The sequence below is a fragment of the Mercenaria mercenaria genome, chromosome 16 (genome assembly GCF_021730395.1).
Source record: "Mercenaria mercenaria strain notata chromosome 16, MADL_Memer_1, whole genome shotgun sequence".
Taxonomy (NCBI): Eukaryota; Metazoa; Mollusca; class Bivalvia; order Venerida; family Veneridae; genus Mercenaria; species Mercenaria mercenaria.
The window spans coordinates 30,969,683-30,991,601 of record NC_069376.1 but is presented as its reverse complement, the minus strand read 5'-3'; the positions used below and the strand labels follow the sequence as shown (position 1 = coordinate 30,991,601).

Genomic DNA, 21,919 nt, shown 5'->3' with positions numbered 1-21,919 from the left:
TAAAATATATAGAGATATTTTATTTACACACATAGAAATATTAAAATAGAACAGTTACACACAACAACACATAACATATACAAAAATATACATGAAAGGCAGTTGAAATACATTGAGTCAAAAATAGAAAATTGAAAATAATTTTCTGAAATACATACTGTTGAATTGCAAGTGCTGAAAACATGAATTAAATTGAAGTGGAATGTAAAAAGGAGAAACAAGGGTAGAATATATTTGAAAATATAGAGTATATTCAGCAGATGCAGAATTATAGACTCATATGTGTATGAAGTACAGCAGAACTTAAGTGAAAAAGAACTACAATGAAATAAAAGTGAAATGAAATATCATTGAATTGAAAGGAACTGCAGTGAAATAAAAGTGGAGTGAAGTAGAAATGAAGTGAAACAGAACTACACAGTGAAATAAAAGTGAAATGAAATAGAACTAAAGTGAAAATGAAGTATAGTATGGTGGAACTATAGTGAAATAGAACTAAAGTGAAACATAGAAGTAGAGTGAAATAGAACAAAGTGAATTATAAATAAAGGAAGAAGAATTGCAGTTGAAAAGGAGTGAAGTAAATCTAAGTAGAAATAAAGTAAAATAAAACTGAAGCTGAAAAAGTGAAGAAAAGTGAAGTAGAAACAAAGTGAAGTAAAACTAGAGTTGAAAAGGAGTGAAGTAAATTGAAGTAGAAATAAAGTGAAGTAAAACTGAAGCTGCAAAAGGAGTGAAGTAGAGTGAAGTAGAAACAAAGTGAAGTAGAACTGAAGTAAATTAGAAGTAAGTGAAAAGTGAAAAATAACTCAGTGCAGTGAAGTAGAAATAAAGTGTATTGGAGCTAAAGTGAATTGAAATAAAGATAAAGTGAAGTAGAACTAATATTACTGAAATTGAAATGAAACAGAGGTGAAATAGAAATTCTTGTGAAACACTGCCGAATATATGGTGCACAGAAAGGGCCACCATTGAATGTGTTGAAAAACTTAGTTTGAAGCTTGTTTGTAATAGAGAATGAACTCTGAAACTTTATGAATGAGAAATTGAATGTTTGAAGTGATTATTGAATGTATGGAGTACATATAGAGGCATAACTGTGAAAAGACACTTGATAACAATAAATTATGAAATATATGGTTGCCTGAAACTGAATGAAAACAGTCGAAAGTTTGAAAAGTACGGTGGATAATAGAGACATCTTATCAATTAGATATATTTCTTTGTGAAGTAACTTGACTATTACCATGGCTCAGTACTTATCAGATAGAGAATTGAGAAGATAGAACAACAAAGGAGGAAAGAGGAGGAAGAAGAAAAGAGGATGTTAGAAGAGCTAGATAGAGAACTAAAGGAGAGACAGGAGCAAGAAACTGAGAGAATTAAAATTACAACAAGATAGAATTAGGAGTGAAAAAAACGTGCAAAGTTAGATAGAAGGAGGGAAATTATAGAAAAACAAAATCAGCTAGAAGAAATGAAAGAACGTAAAAGAATGATGGAAGGAAGACAGAAATTAATGAGTAAATATTTGAACATTGATGAAAATGCTGAAGGCACCAAAGAGTAAGGTATGGTGTATGATAATGATCAAAGTGATGGAGAAATAAGTGATGAAAGAAGTGATGAAAGTCTTGATGAGTCTTTATACACTACACTGGATGATTTAGACCAAGAAAACACAGAAACGTGTATAAATATAGGAACACCAATATATGAAAGTTCGAACGTAGAAGGTGAACAGGATGAATTATTGAGAATAGAAAGAGAAATGAAGTGGTTAGAGGATAAAGAAAAGGAGAATAAACAAGAAAAATATAGAACTAGAACACAATACAAACAGAACTACACGACAGTACAAACAGACAAGTGAAAAATTAGACAGGTCACGTAGACATTTAGAGTCGAGAAAGCATATGGAAGATGAACCTATAGTAAAAGCCTTGAAAGGAGAAGATGTAGTATATGGGAAGAAATAAGAGGTGATAGAGAATTTAGTTATAATGAAAATGATGAGGAACTTGAACTTAAACAAAAGATTGAACAACTACAGATACAGAAAAGAAATGTTGAAGAAAAGATAGAACGAACAAATTATTGAAAGACATGCAAAGAAAGGAAAAAGAAAAGAAAAGACTGGAGGACTTACAGTTAAAGAAAGAAATGCAAGGAAAGAAAGCAGAAAAGTTACGGAAGCTGAAAGATGAAAAGGAGAGATTAGAACGTGCTCTTAACGTACAAGAGAAAACGTTAAGTAAGCTAGAGGAAGACGTCGAAAGTGAAAAATACAGAAACACTGAATCAGAGCACAAAGAAAAGAAAGAGGATGAACATGTTGCAAAAGGAAATAACCATTGGACAGGAAAATTGCTTAAACCAACAGTGCCCAGTTTGACTGAAACAACATTCGAGGAATGGAAGATAGAAGTGGAAGTTATTATGAAGTCTGGGTTGTATGAAGAAAGTTTGCTGAGACAGGCAGTTAGAAATTTCTCTTTGTGGACAGACGAGAAAAATTTTGCTAACAATACCTCCGTCGACAACAACAAGAAATATCATAGACAAACTGGAAAGTGTATATGGAAATGTTAGATCTGGAGAATCTGTTTTAACAGAATTTTACATGGCAAGACAGAAAAGAGATGAAGGAATTGCAGAATGGGGTATTAGATTAGAGAGTATTATACAAACAGCTATAGAGAAAGGACATATACAAGAGAGTCAAAAGGATGAAATGCTTAAGACAAGGTTTTGGAGGCAACTTTATAATGAAGACCTAAAGAATGCTACAAGAATGTACTTTGAGACTGCAAGAACGTTTGAAGAATTGAGAAGGAAAGTTAGAATAGAAGAGAACGAAATGAAAAGTGCTCTAGAAGAACCCATAAGAGAGGAGAAACTACACACACTGAAGAGACAAACAGAAACACATGAACAGATGACAGTATTACAAGACTTAGTAGAAAGGATGAAGCAGCTGGAAACAGAAATCAGTAAGACAAGAGAGACAGAATATGTAGATAGAAGAAGGTACAGAAATGACAATAGAGCAGATACAGAATATCACAGGAAAGACGAGGAATACAGCAGTAGGGAAAAGAGATATTATGGAAACGACAAACGAGTTGATGATATATATGTTAAAGATTATGGAAGAGATGGAAGAGCTGATGATAAACATAATGGTAACAATGGAAGACACAGAAGATATGACGACAGATATAATAGATATGATAGATATGAGAGAGCTTATAGAAGAGACGGTAGAAGTAATGAGAAATATTACAGAGATTACGGTAAAGGGAGTAGAAACGATGATAGATATAAGGAATATAGAGATAGAAGAAGATATAGCCCAAGAGACAGAAGAAATGATAGAAGAGATTACTTAGATAAAGAGAAAGAACAAAGATATTACAGAAATTATAGAGACAGTAGAGATAGAAGAGAATATGAAGAAAGAAACTACAAAGATAATGGACATGAGAGAAGATATACTCCAAACAATGACGATAAAGATAGTGCTAGAACAGGAAATGACAGAGAATATAGAGAGCTAAATAGAGATAACGAACAAACACGGAAGAAAAATGAAAATGAAGATAAGACGAGTACTTTAAACTCAAAGGCGTCTCTGTCGGGGGGCAGATAGGAGACAATGGAAAACAAGAAAGCTCCAAGAGAAAATTCATTTTTGATAGAATAATTGGAAGTAACAACATCGGAGACATTGAAATAGAAGGAAAGCATACAAAAGGCGTAGTCGATACTGGTTCAATGATAACAACGATGTCAGTTGAATTTTACAACTCCCTTAATCCAAAACCACAGTTATTGTCAATTAACGATTTCAATCTTCAGATCAATGCAGCTAATGGACAGAAAGTTCCATATCTTGGGTATGCTGAAGTTAGAATGTCCGTACCTTTTATGAAGGACACTTCATTTGACGTTCCAGTTCTGATTGTTCCTATGACGGAAAATAATCAAGATATCCCTGTTATAATAGGAACAAATGTTATTCGTCTTTGTAGAGAGGAAATTACAGACCCAGTTTCCACAAATCTTCCAGAAGCTTGGGATATGGCATTTCAAAGTATCACCAATGAATCAGTAGGCATAGTCAAAGCTACACAAAGATTTACATTGCAGCCATATGAGACAAAGACCATCACAGGGTTTGTAAGAAAGGCAAAATCAGTAAAAGCTGCAGTTACTGAACCATGTCATGATTACCATTGTTCTTCAAGAGTTAGTGTGTGTCCAAGAGTTGTTGAACTTTGTAACCCTGGAAAAACTGCAAGAGTACCAGTTCGTGTTTTCAATTTATCAGCAAAAGCAATATCTATTCCAGCTAAGTCTAACTTATGTGATCTGCAAGAAGTTACAATTTTACGGGAAGCACCACTGTTTAACAAAGACGAAACAACAAAGAAAACAACACTTCAAACAACAAACTGTAGATGAAGCTAGACAGGATGAAAATTACCAGTTGGTGTAGAAATAGACAACACTAATTTGACAGAAGATCAGAAGCAACTGCTAAACAATTTGTTCTCTAAATGGCACCACATTTTCTCAACGGGTCCTACTGACTTAGGTAACACAGATTTAGTGGAGCATGAAATTCATCTTTCTGATAACAAACCATTTAAAGAGCCGCACAGAAATATACCACCTGGATTATTTCAAGAGGTGAAAGAAACATCTGCAAGAAATGCTTGACTGCGGTGCTATCAGACGTTCAAACAGTCCATTCTCATCAAATGTTGTCATTGTAAGGAAGAAAGATGGAAACATCAGATTTTGCCTAGATTTTAGAAAATTAAACAAACACACGATTAGAGACGCATATGCCATTCCGAGAATAGAGAATACTCTACATCTTTTAGCAGGATCCAAATACTTCTCCAAACTAGATCTCAGATCAGGATACTGGCAAGTTTCAGTAAAGGAAGAAGACCGTCACAAAACTGCATTCACGGTTGGTCCACTTGGTTTCTACGAATGCAATAGGATGCCTTTTGGACTCACAAACGCACCAGCAACGTTCCAGAGATTGATGGAGAGGTGTATGGGGGATCTTAACCTCAGAGATTGCCTCATATACTTGGATGACATAATCATCTTTTCATCCACGTTCGAACAACATCTAGATAGACTAGATGCGGTCTTTTCACGCCTCGCTGAACATAACCTGAAACTAAAAGGTAGTAAATGTGAATTCCTGAAAACTCAAGTTACTTCCCTTGGGACATGTTGTCTCAGAGGAAGGAATCCAAGCAGATCCGGATAAAATAGCAGCAGTGAAGTCTTGGCCAGTTCCTAAATCAACAAAAGAAGTCAGACAATTCCTTGGCTTTACAGGCTATTATAGGAGATTCATCAAAGGATATGCCTCCATTGTAAGACCTCTAAATGACCTACTTATAGGTTTCACAACAAACAAGAAACAGAAGATTTCAAAGAAAAAGGTACCATTCACTTGGAAAGAAGAACAACAACAAGCATTTACCACGATTATTGAAAAGTTGACTCATCCTCCCATACTTGCGTATGCAAACTACCAACTTCCGTTCATTGTGCATACAGATGCTTCATCAACAGGTCTTGGGGCGGTGTTATACCAACGACAAGGTGGTTCTGAAAGAGTCGTAGCTTACGCAAGCAGAAGCCTTAAACAATCAGAGAGACATTATCCAGCACACAAACTGGAATTTCTGGCACTAAAATGGGCCATCACAGAGAAATTCAATGATTACCTCTACGAAACAAGTTTTGTTGTTCTGACAGACAATAATCCTCTGACATACGTGCAAACAACCGCAAAGCTTGATGCAACAGGACATCGTTGGTTGGCTGCTCTGTCCGGTTACGATTACACAATCAGCTACAGGAGTGGTAAACAGAACGCCGACGCAGATGGCTTATCAAGACAGTTTGAACAAAACAAACACGAATACAACACAACTATAGACAAAGAAGTAATAAAAGCACTTACCTTTTCTGCAACTGTTGACATCCAGAAGGCACCATTAAGCTATAGTTTAGTAAATCCAGAAAACTTACCTGATGTCGAATCGTCTCCGTCGGATGATATCCCCAATCATGTGATAGAGTCAGAATCTCTTTGCTCGAAGAACTGGAGAAAAGCACAACATGACGATGCTACAATATCCCAAATTCTTACTCACCTAAAGGAAGGAACAAGACCATCCGCTAAGCGGACTTGCTCAACAGATCCTGCAGTGACTAAATACCTCAAGGAATGGGACAAGCTAGAGATTAGAGACAACGTCTTGTATCGTCGTGGTGTCTTGAAAAACCAAGAGTACCTCCAACTAGTTCTACCGAAGGACCTACGGGAAGAAATTTCCTTACTCTTCACGACGACTTGGGTCATCAAGGGCGTGACAGAACTACTTACCTATTCAGACAACGTTTCTTTTGGCCCGGTATGGATGCTTGGATCCAGGAAAAAGTACAACGTGCGCTAGATGCATCAGACGAAAGACTTTCCCAAACGTTGCTTCACTTGTGAACATCAGGTCATCGGCACCCATGGAAATATTGTGCGTCGACTTTCTCAGTCTAGAAAGGTCAAAGGGTGGGTTTGAAAATATCTTGGTAGTTACCGACCACTTCACCAGGTATGCTCAAGCCTATCCCACAAGAACCAGACTGCAAAGACCACCGCCAGAGTGTTATTTGAGCAATTTCATTGTACATTATGGATTTCCGGCTCGTATTCATAGCGACCAAGGAGCAAACTTTGAGTCGGTACTTATTAAAGATCTCTGCAACCTAGCTGGCATCTCCAAGAGTCATACTACTCCTTACCACCCGATCGGTAACGGAAAAGTTGAAAGGTTCAAACTCTACACTTCTAAAGATGCTAGGGACATGGAAAACAATGAAAAATCTGACTGGAAGTCCTACGTAGCTCCTCTAGTTCATGCATACAATGTGACCATCCACGACAGTACTGGATATTCTCCATATTACCTAATGTTTGGTCGTCATCCAAAACTAGCAGTCGATGCATTTCTAGGACTTCTAGCAATGAATCTGATAGCAAAGACCAACATGAATACGTCCGAAAACTCAGGGAACGCCTCTCCAATGCATATAAGAAAGCAGAAGAAACAGCACGACATACAGCAGAGACCAACAAAAGGCGATACGATACTCGTGCTAAAGCCTCAACTATTGTACCAGGTGATCTAGTTTGGTGCGAAACGTTTCTCTCCGAGGAAAATGCAAATTAGCGGACAAGTGGGAAGATACTCCATACGTGGTTATGAGCAACCGAATCCGGATATACCAGTCTTTGTAGTACGAAAAGATTCACCTAAGGCAAAAAAGACAAGGACGCTACACAGAAACCTGCTTCTACCACTAAGCAAGAAAGTTCAAAATACTAACCTGGAAAATGAAAATCAAAGTACTCAGATTGGAAACAATAATACTTACCTGGAAGATACTTCCACAGATCTTCAAGTAGAGGTCAGTGCAGATACTTACCAAGATAAATCATCGCCAGCAAAAGACATTCCTACTCCACCGGAAGACAAATCAAATAAATCAGTACCGAAATACATTATCCCAGCTAGAAGAGGTACATGCAGTGATCAATATCCAAACAGAAGAAATTCATATAGTGAGAGCGTACTGGATAGACAACGTAGTGATGACAGTTTTGCAATAGATACGTCTTCTGAACAGACATACGGACGACCGATTCGCACGCGAAATACTCCACGATGGCAATTTTTTACTAGTGACAGACAGTGTACATAGAGAAATATTTTAATAAAAGTGATCATAAACATTGAAATAACAGTAAACAGAGTGTATGTGGATTGAGCTGAAAGTTTTATTTGAATGAATATGTTCATGTTGACAGTATAGTGATATATTGTGATCTCGAGGTCTGATGGAGATATGAATTATGGATTACGTCCGCATATCAAATAAAATACACACATAAACCTCACACATATCAAAATATTCTAAATGATATACACATTTTCATTTATTTTATTCACCACATAATATCATGTATTCTTATTTATGTATCATGTGTAATGTATTTTGATACTTCACGTGATGTTACTTTAGAAAACATTGTTTCATAGTCGTTTTATTTTACATTTATACAAAATGGTTTGCTTCATTTTGCATGTTAAATGTCGGGACGCCATTTTCGAAGCAGGGGGAGTATGTCGTAGGGTAAATAGTGGTACCTATAAATCCTTAATGTTTTAGTTGTTTTATTTCATTTTCCCCGTTAATGTCCTGTCTGGTGTTCCGTACTTTTACCAAATCCTCCAATATTTATATATAGTATAAGGGAAGTAAATCATCGCCTCCTTTACTAATCTTACTAATATTTATGCATGTGACTTATTCCAACCAATCACGATCTGGTCACTCATAAATGGTCAATGTTTTGAAAACGTTTATTTGTTGATACTGTGCAAATAAAACCAAATATCTTCGGATATATTCTACATATATTCAGGTAATTAGCATTTATGTACTTTGTAATCATATTTCTTGATATAACTGAAATTCTGTATTGATATTTCATGTATTTAATGAATTATTACGAGTTATAAATTACTGTGTTTAGAGCGGTCAGTTACGCGCCACCACACCTATTGTAATGCTCGTTTGTTTACCTTTTTGACAGCTGTCATCTGTCAAATGATGTTTGTTATTTCTTGTTTATATTTACTATCTGTTGTTTTATATTTTCAGAGTACATCTATGATAGTAATGAAATCATATTGAACATTATTATTAAACCCATGATTGAACATTAAAAATTCTTTGTCATCCGACCCACCCCCTCATACAGCCATGTAGCCAAGTCATCTACAACTATAACATACTTGAGCTAGTTGGGAGCAAAAAGAAGGGTGACATCAGACCTTCGACCAGTGAAAGATTTTTATAAGCTAATGGCAAAATTGCCAAAATTGACCCAGTGCTATTTAACACTTAGTCTAACCGAACACAAAACATTGAAATGCGTCTTGCTATTTTTTGCATAACGCATTCACGACACACAATTGACACATATTTGGTATATAATTAACGCGTGATTTAGAAATTCAGATCGTATCATACCTTTGTCAGTATGTCTGCAGGGTTTGAACATCTAAGATCACCATTTAACATCTTCAACACACGTGACAAAGAGGCTTCATTGTTTGCAGCAAATACAATTCTCGGCTGCTCGCTCCTCCCCACATCTAGACTGATGGTCACGTTCAGTTCTAAAATCAATCAACACTTCACCAACATGTTAACATAATCCGAACCTTTAATAATTCCTTTCAACGTGGCGCTTAAGCAATTATTCTAACGCGGCCCGCTTTTTTTCCCTTGAAACTGTGTATTGTGAAACACACACAGTTTGTACGTCAAAACTATGACGTCATAGCGTCAAACGTCACAGCGGCGTGCCGGAAAAGAAAACCACATAAAACTGGCAAATATTTGGCAAATATCTTTAAAGTGGTAGGTATTAACACTTAATAACGTGTTACAATTGAAACAATATTATAATATCTCATTTAGGGATCTGCGTTTGCAAAAAATATCATAGTTTGTCGCTCACATGCGTATTTTCATATCACTCGAACTGCGCCCATGGGATAGGGCTTATAATTCCTTCGCACCTGAACTCCAGACAATGATTATATTCAACGACAAATAACTAAATGAGATATCTCATTCCTTAAATATATTTACTTACTAATGTGATCACAGCGGCGATCCACGTACCGGAAACAAACGATGATAGAGTCTCGCTTGTCATTGTCAACCTCGATATAGTTTGTAATTGAACCTTTACTGTCGAGCACATCCATCTGGGCATGCACAGGGACTACTGGTTGCCCAAACATTACCAGGGCTTGGTCTGAGAGATAGGAACCAATAACCATATCTAAAATTAGAAATCAAATTTTGCAAAGCATATCATAATACAGGCAGACCTGTCTTAAAGATCACCTTTGAACAGAGACCATCTGCTTTTAAAGGTCGCTGGTTTGGGTTCCTATTTAAGCTTTTACATTGTATTTTAACATGTTTAAAGGGACTAACTACCCATTTTAGGCGAAAACTAATTTATCTCAAACATCCATAAAAAGTGAGTACCCTGAAAGTGACTGATGGCACAAACTTATTAAACGTAAGATTTTTGCAAGATATTCTTATATCATTAAAATTTAATAACCAACAATATTGTGCAGAAAGTAGAAAACCTGTGAAATAAAACAGAAAATACACATTCTGTGAGCGAGTAGCTTTAACATTTACAGTGTATTTTAACCTGTGAATAAAAATCACATGTCAAAAATGAAGACCAATTCTTATCTTTACCAAGGGTGACCTTAAATACAGGTTTGACCGGACATATTGAGGGTGTTATCATACCCGACTAGAATAGTATAGAACAGTCAAAACAATTGACCTGCAAACCTTTCAATAAATGTATACCGTGTAATTTTAATCAGGGATTGCCTACCGTTGATATTGTCTAAGTTCACATCTTTTCCAGATGAAATTGAAATACCAAAACCTCGCAACCCAGTGTCAATTTCCGAAGCAAGTATACGCTGGGAGTATTGTGGCCAAACACCGCCTGTGTAGCCATTGTAGATATACACAGCCCCTTTTAGATTGTTTTCATAAGGTGCACCTATTGCAATATCTGAAAGAATGAAACAAAACATGCTAGTGCCTTAAATTCTAAACATGGCCGGTATCACAAAGTTTGTACTTACATTAGAAGTGTTGCAAGGAAATTAACTTAATTTTACCACAACCACCAACAGCAAAAACACCATAACCATCACCAACAACAGCAGACTTCAGTAGCAATGTCAACATAATATGCCATTTGCTAATTAACATATATAATACTGATAAATAACTAATTGCACATTACCAATAAATACCAATAGGTACCAAATACTTCTAAGTACGTGTATTTCCAATTATTATCAAATATTATCAATTACTTTCTGTTATTAAATGTTTTACTGTAAGGCAGTCTTTCAGAAGTGCTTAAAACAAACAAATTTTATTTTCAATTGAAGGAAAAAGTTCCGAACAGTTCCGGATGTACAAACCTGCGTAAAAGTCTGAATTGATGTCGCCAAGGTTAGCGATGGCACTTCCGAATCTGCCATAGGGCTGGGTTCCCTTTAATATCTGAGGTGGTGTCTGAAATCCCATAAACTGAAATAACAAAATGACATTTGATCACACCGACACAAATCATGTCATGTGGCTACTTTTTCCCAACTTTTGATGGCAGAGGAAGTCCACAGGCGCCCCTCTAGCCACTCTTTCTTCGTGCAGTTCTCCTAGCTTCTCCATTATTATGACGAATTCTAAATTTCAAACGGGGGTTTCGAACCAATATCGGTGAAGGGCAAGTAATTCAAACTCAGAGATCTTAACTACTCGGTATGGAGACCTCCAAAACAACGACAAAGTTATGATACTTAGTAATAGTCTTAACATTTTACAAAACAATATGTACTATAAACATGTTCTATCAATTTGAATATGGTTATTCTTATTAAAATAATAATCTGTTCTTGTGTATCATTTCAAAATATTTTCCAGGATTCCTAAAATAAATAACCCATTTCAAACTGCCACATAATAAGTATCAAAATAAGGTTTATCGTAGAATAACCCGAGTATCACGAAGGCCGAATGTCTGAATGATACAGTTCTACTCATAAGAACGATAAACACGAGAGTTATTCTACGATTAGTCATATGTATATTCATATTATTTCGATTCTAACACGACTTTCTTCAAATAAAGTCAGACAAGAATCAGAGGAATATTTTCATCAAATGTAAATTACAACTGACTGCTACGCAGCAGCATTTGACTTGAAATTTCCTCCCGCGTAAGGTGTGACGACGTTAGTTTCTAGGGAAAGCTTTACACTCAGTGTATAAATGGAATAGCCAAAGCACGGTGGGTACGCGCGCAGCATAGTTGAATGTCGGTTTATTGCAGAATAACCCGAGTACAAGTACGTAGATTATTAGCTGGTCGTTTTAGAATTATTGGCTGAAGACATTTTTATGTATTCAATCTATGGATTAGGCTGGTTCTAGAGAAAATGGTACAACCAATCATATTATGACTTTTTCCTGTAATATGGTTTGGCATTATTATCCAAACACAATAACGTACTGTAGTGGACCCGTGTTGACAATCGACAATTTCCGCATTTTAACGTATTCTACGTATACGGTTTCGGCATCCTTCGGTCATAACAGAAAATTCATTTTCATATCAGCCGGAAATTGCCGAAAGTACATACGGAGATTACGTAATCGAACGGAAATGCCAGTGATATATTACAGACTCCGGTATATACCGGATTAACTAAATTTGAACGAAAAATATCTTAAATGTATATATTTTGTAACCGTGGTGATACTAACTCTAACCTTTAGTCAGTATATTATGCATATTATACATTAAATGCGTGCGGGCATGCAAAAAATTGCGTAATTCTGCCGTGCGCTCCTATTGATGATCATTCCGGGCATGCGCAGAACGGTTGCACCAGCTCTGTAATGAGAAACATCGATTGTCATTACGGATCCACTACCTAAATTCTGTTACACGTTGCTAGCAATTATCTATTCTTCACTGCTTTGTTTAGGCAACAAAATCTGTACCGTCTTTGAGCCAAGATACACAAACACCATTCCTGTTTCCAGCTGCTCTTCGGTGAAAGCGTCATTCATAAAAGGGCTGTACATTGGGGCTCCTACAAGCAGGTCATCTTTCTGATCATTGTTTACATCCATAGTGCATAACGTAGCTCCGTAATAAGCGTTTGCAGGTAAAGTCTTGAAAAATAAACGAAAGTTATAATGTGTGAAAATCTAATTTTAAATTAGACAAAAGACGTTACCAAATTACGAAAATACAACTTTTGCACATTGCGGTTAATAAAAATGTATATGCAGTCAAAACAGCAAAGCATCAGCAACCAAAATGTAGTTGGGACAAAATGGATAATGACTAGTAAAACTTAATCAGCAACTGTATTGTCATAAGGCACTCTAAGCACATGTACTCTACATTAAAGCCAGCATTATGCAAGTGAAAACCTCAAAGGTCGCGCAACACGACAAAAATGAAAATGTTGCAGACTCAGTTTTTTTGTGTCTTTTCATGGACGGTAGTGGAAATGCATAATACCGTCCGTATGGTAGCATTAAAAGATTGTATTGTCACATGACGATAACAACAAACCTGTAGTCGCAAGTAACACCAGTATCAGCAACATGTTTTAGCACATGACAACATTATAAAATATAACATGCGCCGCGCCATGAGAAAACCAACATAGCGGTTTTGCGACCAGCATGGATCCAGACCAGCCTGCGAATCCGCGCAGTCTGGTCAGGATCCATGCTGTTCGCTTTCAAAGCCTAATGCAATTAGAGAAATCGTTAGCAAACAGCATGGATCCTGACAAGACTGCGCGGATGCGCAGGCAGGCTGGTCTGGATCCATGCTAGTCTCAAAGCCACTATGTTGGTTTTCTCATGGCGCGGCTCAAATAAGATTTACTTCTATTACCTTGTCGTTCTCTCTACCTTCTAAGACCTTGGCAGTATTTTGTAAACTGTGCTGAGCTTCGCCCGCTCTGAAGAATAACACCTGCAATGTGATGTTGAATTTATCAATGAATTTTTACTTTACAGATATTGAAATGCAAATTTGAAGAGCACTGAAATACAAATATTCTCCAAACCGTTTTTGACATTATCTAGAACAAAGACTTTGCTATCGACAAACACATGAACACACCTAGATATATATGCTGTGAAGAAGCTCAAATCAAAGTTTAAAAAATAGTATTTAAAAACAAAATACGCTTCATTTTTCAAATGCTAGTACAGAGAAACTAAAAATCTCGATGTAAATGTTTAATCTTGTTATAATTCAGTTGCATAACTAGTTTACAGGAATGGTAAAGAAGTAAAATATGTCTGATGCATACTAAATATTTTGTTTGGAAATGCTGATTTGTACAGTGAGGATAGACGGAAAATGCCACTAATTAGTAGTATGTTATCCAGAGGTGAATCAAAGAAACGTAGCAGATATGTAAATATACCAGTATGTGAAAAATGCAATTTGCCCAAACATAGACATGTATAGAGTGATATGGTAAAGAATGGATTTGTATCAATGGCGGAATATGGTGCAGGTTGTCTATCAAATACATGTACTTCAAACAAGCGGATAACAGTTTATAGATTAAATACTTTGCTATGTGCACAACTAACCATGCCCCTCATTTCTTCTCTCGGTGCTCCAAAGACGAGATATGTCTGATCGTCGGAAAAATACATACCGCTTGTGGAGGAATACCCTAAACAAAACAAGTCTCATCATTGTTCAAAACGCATCATGTGGAAGAGGAAAAACCTAATAGAATGTGTCCAATCCTCATTAAATTTATTGTATATTTTATATACTGTGAAATCATTAAATTTTGTGGGCATGAAATTTCGTGGTTTTGGTCAAAATGGCAATTTCGTGGGGATATGAATTCGTGGATTTCAACTTTTGAGCATAAAATGAATGGGAATTTTACTTGTTCGTTGGGATTAAATTTCGTGGATGGACTCAACCACGAAATCCATGAAAATTTGTCCCTCACGAATATTAATGATTTCACAGTATGTTTTGCATATAGATAAGACGATGTACTTATGCACACTTTTGAAATAAATGTCTTTTCCGTTCAGAACAAACAAATACTGCCTAATAAAAGGGCCTCGGTGGCCGAGTGGTTAAGGTCGCTGACTTCAGATAACTTGCCCCTCACCAATGTGGGTTCGAACCTTACTCGGGGCGTTGAATTCTTCATGTGAGGAAGCCATCTAGCTGGTTTACGGAAGGTCGGTGGTTCTACCCAGGTGCCCTCTCCTGATGAAATAATGCACAGAGAGGCACCTTAGGTATTCCTCCACCATCAAATCGCCAAATGACCTATAATTGTATCGTTGCGACGTTAAACCCAACCCAAAACAAAAAAAAAATAATAAATAAATAAATAAATAAAAAATAAATAAAATAAAAACGCCCAACAAAAAAAAGGTAAATGACAATACTAAAAAACTACTTTTATGCATTTTGTTTTCAACATTTTAGCGACATTTTCTAACTGATAACTTTAATATTGCTTGCACTTATAAAACTGTTTAAACAAAATATGTATTAAACTGCCAGAAACCTTGCGATCCGAGGATGATAGCTAAAATTCAACACTGATTTTATCTATTTATAAGTACATCCGGTCGTCACTTGAAGCGTCTGCATATTTCTAAATCACTTATAATAACGGTGTTAATAAAGAAATTATATATATCCCAATCAGTGATTTGTCGTTGAATTAAATTACTGATTGGAGTTGGGATACGAAAGAATTTTCCTGCATGCCGGACTTGATTTTACCGGTGCTTGAATAATTCCTCTTACACCCCGCTGTGTAAGATGAGTCACGTGATGTACTTTGGAATGAATGCATAAATTCATACGCTACTATAATAAATTAGTGCTTAAAACAAATACATTCGTTTTACTTTATTTCCTCCATTAGTTTAAAAATACGGCATGCAAGAAAAAGAATCTATCACTAGTTGAAGATGCGGCCTGAAATATCTGGCTATCGGGTAACTGCGCAGGCGGTTACGAGGAGGAGAGCCTATAGCTAGCTCGTTAACATCAGTTACCCTCGAGTCAGATATTTCCATTCTTACCTTCAACCAGTGAAAGATTCTTTGGACTTCTTGTCGTATCTATATATTCATCCGTCCACGCAAAAATAGAGAACGCTTTGGTTACAGTTCTCACTCAATAAAATTAATTTCATTCTTCCTCCAAAACAAACAAATGTCCTGAATATAAATCATTAAAACATAGAAATACAGTCAAACTTTTGATGAAAACCATCTTTGAACAAAAACAACCTGACTCTTACTACCATACTATGAAATCATAAATTTTCGCGGGGGTCTAATTGTTCGTGGATTTTGCGATTCAGTTAACCCAAATAAAATTTAATCTCAACGAAACAGAAAATCCTATCTTTTTAAATGTTAAAGGTAAAACAACGAATAATATATAATCCCCCCCAAAAGCCGTCTTGTCCAAAACCCACGAAATTCCGTGCTAGCTAATTTATGATTTTACAGTAATTTTCTTCTGATTTCAATATTTTAATTGTAGTTTACTGATACATTTTCTGTTTACCTATGTATGGTCTGATAATGTCAGTGGTGTTTATGGCATTCCGCATGATTTTTACTTGCTGGCCTTCCAGATCCACGAACCCACCAATCCAATCAAGAATTCCTGCAGCCCCCAACAACAGGTGATCCGCGTTCTGAAAACATTCAAATACACTAAATAGGTGTATACGGCTAAATGGCACTTAATGTTTCCTTGTTACATCTATCATCTATATACTTATAAAAGTTCTTTCTTATATTTCATGTAAACAGTTAAATCTTTAGACCTAATCATCGGTACTTTAGAGCATTTCAATAGTTTGAAAACGTGATGTGCAATGCCAGTTTTCATTCAATACAAGACTACGACACGCTCATAGGGAAATAATTGTGTCGAGTATATAAATGTCACTTTGGAAGGACTGTATATTGCACCGAATGTATTTAAAAGTCCAACATGACCTGATAGATATGCAATCAAAACGAAAATCCCCGTCTTGCACATTACCCATTTAAAACTGAAAAAAAATTGATATTTTATTTCGTTATCAGTACTGGTTAGAAAGGGAAACCGCTGTTCTTTTTTCCCAAATTAACAATGCTTACAATAAAAAACATGAAATCTTACCTTAGTAAATGAAACAGATATTCCAAGCCCAGCAAATCCGAAGTTCCACACAGTTTTGTCAGCTCCCGTCACGTAAATTGTTTTAAATCATCTCTCGTCATAGCGGGTATCTTCTTCACATTTGCCATGTTTAAATCAAGAGGAACTTCATAACACAAACCTTGCAGGGTAGATAAAGTCTCTTTCTTCATAAAAATACGTGTTATATCATTTGTGTGCGCATGTCTGAAACGATTGTGCTTAGTTCATTAAACTTGGTTCTACGTTCATTCCAACAGAAATATAATTATGATGTATATATATAGTGAAAAAACAAAAAGGGCGACATTACTGCATCACAAATCCACACACGCTTTGGCCTTAATTCTCAGGATGATTTACCATTCCGTATGCCGGGTCCGGGATTTTATTGTTCGTTTTCCATATTAGATACGTCACGCTATACTTCCGGTTCATTAATCATGCAGAACTCCCTTAAGTTTAGTGTACTCCAAATAATTTAAGGAAATATACTGAACTTATTGGAAAAAGGCAAAATTACTTTGAATTACAATGTAAAAGCAAAAATATCTTTAACTCATTATTATGTTCAGTATATGCGAGTACTGTCGCAATATTAACTGTATCCTCAAATAGGTTAACTTCGATGCCTGGTTACCATATATGGTTTTGGTATAAAATTACCAAATATAATATGCAAGAATGATTTTAGCAATGTTCGTGACTGTGAAATGATAAATATTACGCTGTAATGACTGGATTTCTGCTGAAGTATCTCTGAAGGCTATGAAATGAAATAAATAAAAATTTTACGTTTAAGTCATATTTTCTTTTTCAGTAGACAATACATTGTTAAATGTAACCAAAATTATCATGAGCTTAATATGCATCAATATTTGATATTTTTCAACAGCAAGTTGTTATATAAAACTTGCTTATTTGTGGATCGGATACGTTAATGCATTGTATATCATGCATGTGTTAATATCCATGCTATATCTGTGGCACGTAGGGTTAGGTTGAGAAATATGAATTTCGAGATACGTTGAACGACAAAATACCTGCTCCATAGAAATATCAGGATTTTCCCAGAATCACCAGCGTGGTGGAGTTTTATGAGATGTTTTCGAGTTTCAGGAAACTTGACAGGAGTTGGCAACTTATCGGCATGGCAGTCTAGTGACCTTAAGTTTGCGGCTTAGCGGCCTTAAGTAAGCGGCCTGACGACCCGACAGATTATTGTCAAAAATGATTAACGATAAATAGAAAGAAGACTATACAAACAAACGTTAAAAGTCATGAAAGCAAAACGAAAAATATTGCTTAACTTTGAAAATATGCAACACAGCCTATGAGAGTAGACTAAATTCATCACTGATAAGCAATATGAAATCTCACATCGCATTTCTGTCCACCGATGTAATTTTTACGAAATATAGGACGCATCCATAATTATATTAATAAATCTAAAATCAAAGCAAACGCTTTTCAATAAATTGCCAAACAATGAAGCAGCCAATCAAAACTTATTTGTGACGTAATAATACTTACAGCAAATATATCAGAGGAACCTGACGTCATAACATCAATGGATCCTCCAAACCAGGAATTATTTACCGTGCTTGAAATTAATGATCTTCCACCAAAGTTCACGTTATCAAGTCCCTGTGTTCTAAGAATAAAAAACCTGTTGATTTAATATCATGCAATATGATACTTAGAGTAAAGGGTTATCTCATACCTTACGGAGTTAGGGACTGAACGCTCATTCACTGTACTATATGCCATTGTTTAAAATTTACTGCAAAATCTTGATTATTACAAGAATAGATATCATTTATAAAAGTAGTGTATTTATTTTAAATATACACTGAAGGATTATTTAAATTCTCTAACATAGTGGACTCCCATTGAATAAGGAGCAATCAAAGAAGTTCTTTGGAGTAATATGTAGCGCCAAAACAGATATCCGCGGCGATGGCTTAAACCCAGAATCCGGGACCAGGAAGTTTATCTAGACTGTAAAATGTTTACCATCAATGTCCAACTTGGTACACGTTGAATTCCCTTGTAAAGGAAGCGTGCAGGCAAACACAGCACCGGGTCCCGGTACTTTTGGGAAGGTCTGGTCATTACTTCGAGACACCCACTAAAATCCTGTAGTGGCAAAAAACGATTTAATCTTTCTGGGATACTTTGTATCAAAGTTTGCTACTTAATGGGGCCTGCCTGCGAGCTCGGTTGAAAGAGCGCAGTCAACAGACTGTTGGGCCATGAGCTCGATCCCAGGCGAGGAGTATGTTATCCATATTGTGAGAAAGACATTGTGTCTAAATTCATCAAAGTTATTTAAAGAAGTTGTCATGCTTTTAGTAGCCGTTCGGGTAATTTGACCTATCATGGTAAAAATCCAACTCTAAACGAATTACGGGCCAGATTTTACTTCCTTTTCTTATATTAATATGATCATATAAATTTTCGACTTCTGAATAGATAAAATGTCTTTAAAACGTTTATAAAAAAATCACTATAAAACACGTCGCTTTTTGGCAACAGAGAAACACAGCGCAGAACGTTTTCTGATAAAAAAAAACATGGCCACTGCTAAAAATGTAAACAAAATGAAATCATTAAAAGAAAAGGAGGCATGTACCGTAGTTTACGGAATATTTTTGTGTCATGTTCGAGAGAAGCTGCCATAGATAACGTGAAAAAAAACATGAAAAAATACCACATTACCAAAATGTTTTTAATTGCGCAATTGTATGTCATTATACGTGTGGTGTAGCACATTATGGAACCGAGGCGTGATAGAATGGAAATCTGCAGCAAGATGTCAAAATTGGCATTTGGGAGTTATTTCCCTTTTTATGTTAAATGTTTATATATAAGTGGATATTGACAAAGCATTTTTTTCTCATTCTCAGCACGTGCCGGACTTTTATTGTTAACTTACTGAATATTGTGAAATTATTTAATTTGAGGGCAAGTGAATGGGAACGTATCTGTATTTTGTCGGTATTGAATAATTATGGTGAATTGCTTAAACCGCGAAATCCACGGCAATCATGCCTTAAAAAATTTAAATGTTTCGCAGTAACTTACCGCAATTTTTTACATGATTTTCAGTGGATTGTTTTAATAAAGATATTACTTTAATTTTAGATTGAAATATATCATCTTTAAACCGGGTTTTGACGGACATGCTTACAACAAACATGTATCAGTTATTGATACGCTTCTTGCTTTATAACACAAAGTATATATCATACATGTTTATACTATATATAAAAATACAAAGGAAACAGCTGGTTTTAAGGCTCATAATATTTTTGTTTATAATAATGCTACGTAAGCTTTTGTTTGTTTTTGTTGCTTTTTTTGTTTGTTTTTTTTAACATAATTGTATTAATTTCTTGTACTATTTCAAATTATTAATTATTTTCAAATATTGGTCAAATTTTTAAATACTGAAAATACTGATTAACATAGGAAGTTTTATCGAATGCTTTGTTTTATGATTATCTCCCTTTGATTCTCTAACTATATTAATTCATCTTCTTCACTTGTTTTAACGTAAACTTTAAAGCCTTTAGTTATATGGCTTTAAAGAAGAAGAGAACGAAATCTGAATGAAAAGAAAAAGTAAAATACTAGTAATGAAGTGAAAACTGGCTTACCATTTATTCCCTGTGTTTTGATTTACTGCTATCCCCACAGAGTATCCAAAATAACTTCCAGGATCCGAAAATCCACGTAATGTCACTGTACCTTCACATCTATATTAAATCCAACACTCAGAACAGGCAAAAGCGCTCCAAAGAAATATTATGATATTACATTAATTGATAAAAACATGTTTGCATAATCAAATTTATTTTACCCTATTTTTCCACTATTGATTTAAACTAATGGATCAGTGACTTATGGTAACTAGTAGTACATATATTTGTTATTAAAGGGAAAATTTATATAGAGCAAGCGTCAAAGCGAATCTATAGATGTAGATAATCCAACACAAAAAACCACTCGCATTTTTACCACTTGGGTCACATTTTATAAATATTTTCTAACATTGTAACGTGAAGATGTGCTTATGCAGCAAACATTGCTACTGTTTAGATCAAAACGGCTTATATTAAAGGTAGTGGCGCATAGATATCAGTTACGTCGATAATGATAGTAACGCGTTTGAAAAGCAAAATATTTTATCTAATAGACAGAATGCAACCTTAAATCAATTAAGTAATTAATTAAGTAATTAAAATATCTCTCAAATTGTTTCATTTAAAAGGCATAGTTGTTAATGTGATTAAAAATTCCTGACCAGTACGTTCCGTGAGATATTTATTCTGTCTCAAGTTTTACTTTTGCATTTTTTTAAAGATAACTTTACACAAATGCGTTCACTTGGCCGGTTTTTTTTGTGGTGTTACGCAGATTTTAGATGATTGCTAACTGTAGCGTGTCTAACTTGTACTATTTCAGATTTTGTACAGTCATTAATGGGATAGTTAAAAGATAATATAAGTTCATTGTAATGGAAAGTTAGGACAATTACCTTTAACCAGGAAAAGGAAATATAAATATTTGCCAGATTACTTACTTCCGATTGAAAAGTGTATAATCATCCATAAATAAAACGTATAAGATGCTCCCTTGTTAAATGCTAAGTGGACTGCACTGATATTATCAATAAGTGAAAAAATCTAGGTTAGCTATACATTTTTAACCGACTGAAAATGTAGGTGCAGATACGTTTACAAAAGTTACAAATATGAAACACGGAATTATATACAGGGTGGTAGATGCTTACTGTGTATGTATGTTGCCGATACATGCATTCTGAAAAATAGTTCTGGAGAAGTGTGCCTTTTTCATAAATGCGTGCCTTATATTGCAAGTCGCTTTAAGATTTATTGAGTAACTACAGGAAATAATAAAAAAGGTGATTTTTCATAAAGTTTAAAGCTGTTTATCTAA

General features: G+C 35.3%; 1 protein-coding gene across 1 annotated transcript in view; it reads right to left on the bottom strand.

Annotated features, from left to right (window-relative positions):
- Window positions 1–18,724, bottom strand: part of LOC123540487 (integrin alpha pat-2-like) — a 30,992-nt gene extending 12,268 nt beyond the window's left edge. The window contains exons 1-9 of the mRNA XM_053525843.1: window positions 18,683–18,724; window positions 16,331–16,463; window positions 14,359–14,444; window positions 13,646–13,726; window positions 12,733–12,906; window positions 11,148–11,256; window positions 10,541–10,726; window positions 9,767–9,958; window positions 9,136–9,284 (exon numbers count right to left, since the gene is read on the bottom strand). Coding sequence (XP_053381818.1) covers window positions 9,136–9,284; window positions 9,767–9,958; window positions 10,541–10,726; window positions 11,148–11,256; window positions 12,733–12,906; window positions 13,646–13,726; window positions 14,359–14,444; window positions 16,331–16,463; window positions 18,683–18,724 — 1,152 coding nt within the window. The remainder of the gene's footprint in view (window positions 1–9,135; window positions 9,285–9,766; window positions 9,959–10,540; window positions 10,727–11,147; window positions 11,257–12,732; window positions 12,907–13,645; window positions 13,727–14,358; window positions 14,445–16,330; window positions 16,464–18,682) is intronic.
- Window positions 18,725–21,919: the final 3,195 nt, after the last annotated feature.